Raw genomic sequence first — 1,903 nt, forward strand, 5'->3', positions numbered from 1 at the left:
ACAGTCCATTTGGGAATGGGTTTCCTTTGTTACGTTAATGAGTTCACACCACTGTAGGGCATGTCTTAAGCCAATCTCTTTTGAGATCTGAAAGAGGAGAAGAATTAAGAAAGAACAGTTGAGGGAAGACAGATGTTGTGTCACGAGACCTCAAGGAACCAAGAAACGGAAGCTGGAAAGCTTGCAAGGACCTCCTGAGTCAACAGAGAAAGCGGTCCCTTAGAATTAGCACCTAAGGGGGCGGGGCGCCGAGCGGGGAGACGGAGGCCACGATGGTTTACATCTCGAACGGACAAGTGTTGGATAGCCCGAGTCAGTCTCCATGGAGATTATCTTTGTTAACAGATTTCTTCTGGGGAATAGCAGAGTTTGTGATTCTGTTTTTCAAAACGCTCTTTCAGCAAGATGTGAAGAAAAGAGGCTATAGAAGTTCATCTGATTCTAGATATGATGATGGGACAGGGCCGCCTGGAAACCCTCCCCGAAGAATGGGTCGCATTAATCATCTGCACTGCCCCAGCCCTCCTCCCACGGCTGGTGGATGCGGAAGGTAAACGTCTGCTCTAAGCAGCAGACAACGGGACATATGCGTGCACAGCAGAAGGAACCCATCAACAAGTGGAAGGCTGCCCACCTAGAGTGGATGAGCAGATGAATGTGTATGTCCCCACAAGAATTGCTCTGTATCCCCACCGACGAATGAGGTCGTGCTGGGAATTCCCTCAGCAGGGATCTGGCGTGGCTGACATGCAGTTCTATGAATGCACATTTCGGTCTCATCATCTTTTTTGTAACACGGGAATATTTTTAGGTTGCAAAACTGGGTCCTCATCTTTATATAGCCGAAACAGAAAAATCTGAATTGCAAGAAAATAAGAGGCTGTGCACCCAGGACTCTTAGCACCACCTTTTCCAACTTCTTACGTGATTGTTTTCATTTACAAATAAATCACATATTTATCATGTTAAAAAAAAAAAAGAATTAGCACCTGAAACTCAGAATTCAGCCTCTGAACCTGTGAGAAAGTCAGTATTTGTTAAAGCCAGCCACTCGTGGTCTTTCTGTCATAACAGCGCCAGGTAACGGAGCCAGGCACTGAACACGTACATTTCCGCATGGTTTGGCTCATCTGCAGTAGGTTTTCTGTGGCTTCTGAATAGACGTGCCCTGATGACCGCAGAGGCTCCGCTCAAGCATCCTTCCTACCAAAACTCTCCCAGGAGGCTCACGTGGGCTCTTCCAGCCCTGCCATCAGCGCTCTGTGGACGTCCGTGCCTACCCAGCCTACTCCAGGGATGTCCCTGCCCTGCTGAGCTCTTCCCTTGGTGTGCTCCGCTGCTCTCCGAGGCGTTAAAGTAACCAGGTGTTCGTTTCCCACACTCGGGTGCCAGTGTGGCCCACGTGGAGGACAGAGAAGAGCCAGGTGGGACTCTAGCCTATGAACGAACGGCCGAGCTGGCTGAGTCACCTCCACGAGAAGTGGGCAGGGAGTGGATGGATGAGTGGCAAAGGGTCTGGTGTCAGGTGTCCAAAGCCATGACCTACCTCTTAGCTGTGCTCTTCCAATGGAGTCTTCCCCCTCCCACTGCTCCTGGAAGCCTAGACGTCTTCTAAGCACCTCTTTGGACTCTCAGCTCTCCTCACCAGGAGCTCGGCTTCCCGCTTTGCCTATTCGGACCCCTCTCAAATCCTAGCACAGATTCTCACAGACAGGCCCACTTACTCCTTCCACTGCTGCTGCTGCTACTACAGATGCAACGAGTATTATTACTACTGTTGCTACTGCTACAGGATTATTGCTGCTGCTGCTGCAAGTACTACCACTTTGTTGCTGCAACTGCCCTTCCTCTTACTACCACTGCTGTTATACCTATTGCTACTGTTACTCCTACTTCACTGTTG

General features: G+C 49.9%; 2 protein-coding genes across 5 annotated transcripts in view; one reads left to right on the plus strand and one right to left on the minus strand.

Moving 5' to 3' along the window:
- Positions 1 to 1,903, minus strand: part of SLC5A10 (solute carrier family 5 member 10) — a 62,016-nt gene that overhangs the window by 57,923 nt on the left and 2,190 nt on the right. The gene's annotated exons all lie outside the window — the stretch shown is intronic.
- LOC101647977 (selenoprotein K-like) lies at positions 273 to 554 on the plus strand. The gene has a single exon (XM_004712969.1). The coding sequence runs from the start codon at positions 273 to 275 to the stop codon at positions 552 to 554; it is 282 nt and encodes a 93-aa protein (XP_004713026.1).

Source organism: Echinops telfairi, unplaced genomic scaffold (assembly GCF_000313985.2).
Source record: "Echinops telfairi isolate 266 unplaced genomic scaffold, ASM31398v2 ScPeMD7_2010;HRSCAF=2546, whole genome shotgun sequence".
Classification (NCBI taxonomy): Eukaryota; Metazoa; Chordata; class Mammalia; order Afrosoricida; family Tenrecidae; genus Echinops; species Echinops telfairi.

Coding starts and splice junctions, on each gene's coding strand:
- LOC101647977 (XM_004712969.1), top strand. CDS start 273: ATGGTTTACATCTCGAACGGACAAGTGTTGGATAGCCCGAGTCAGTCT.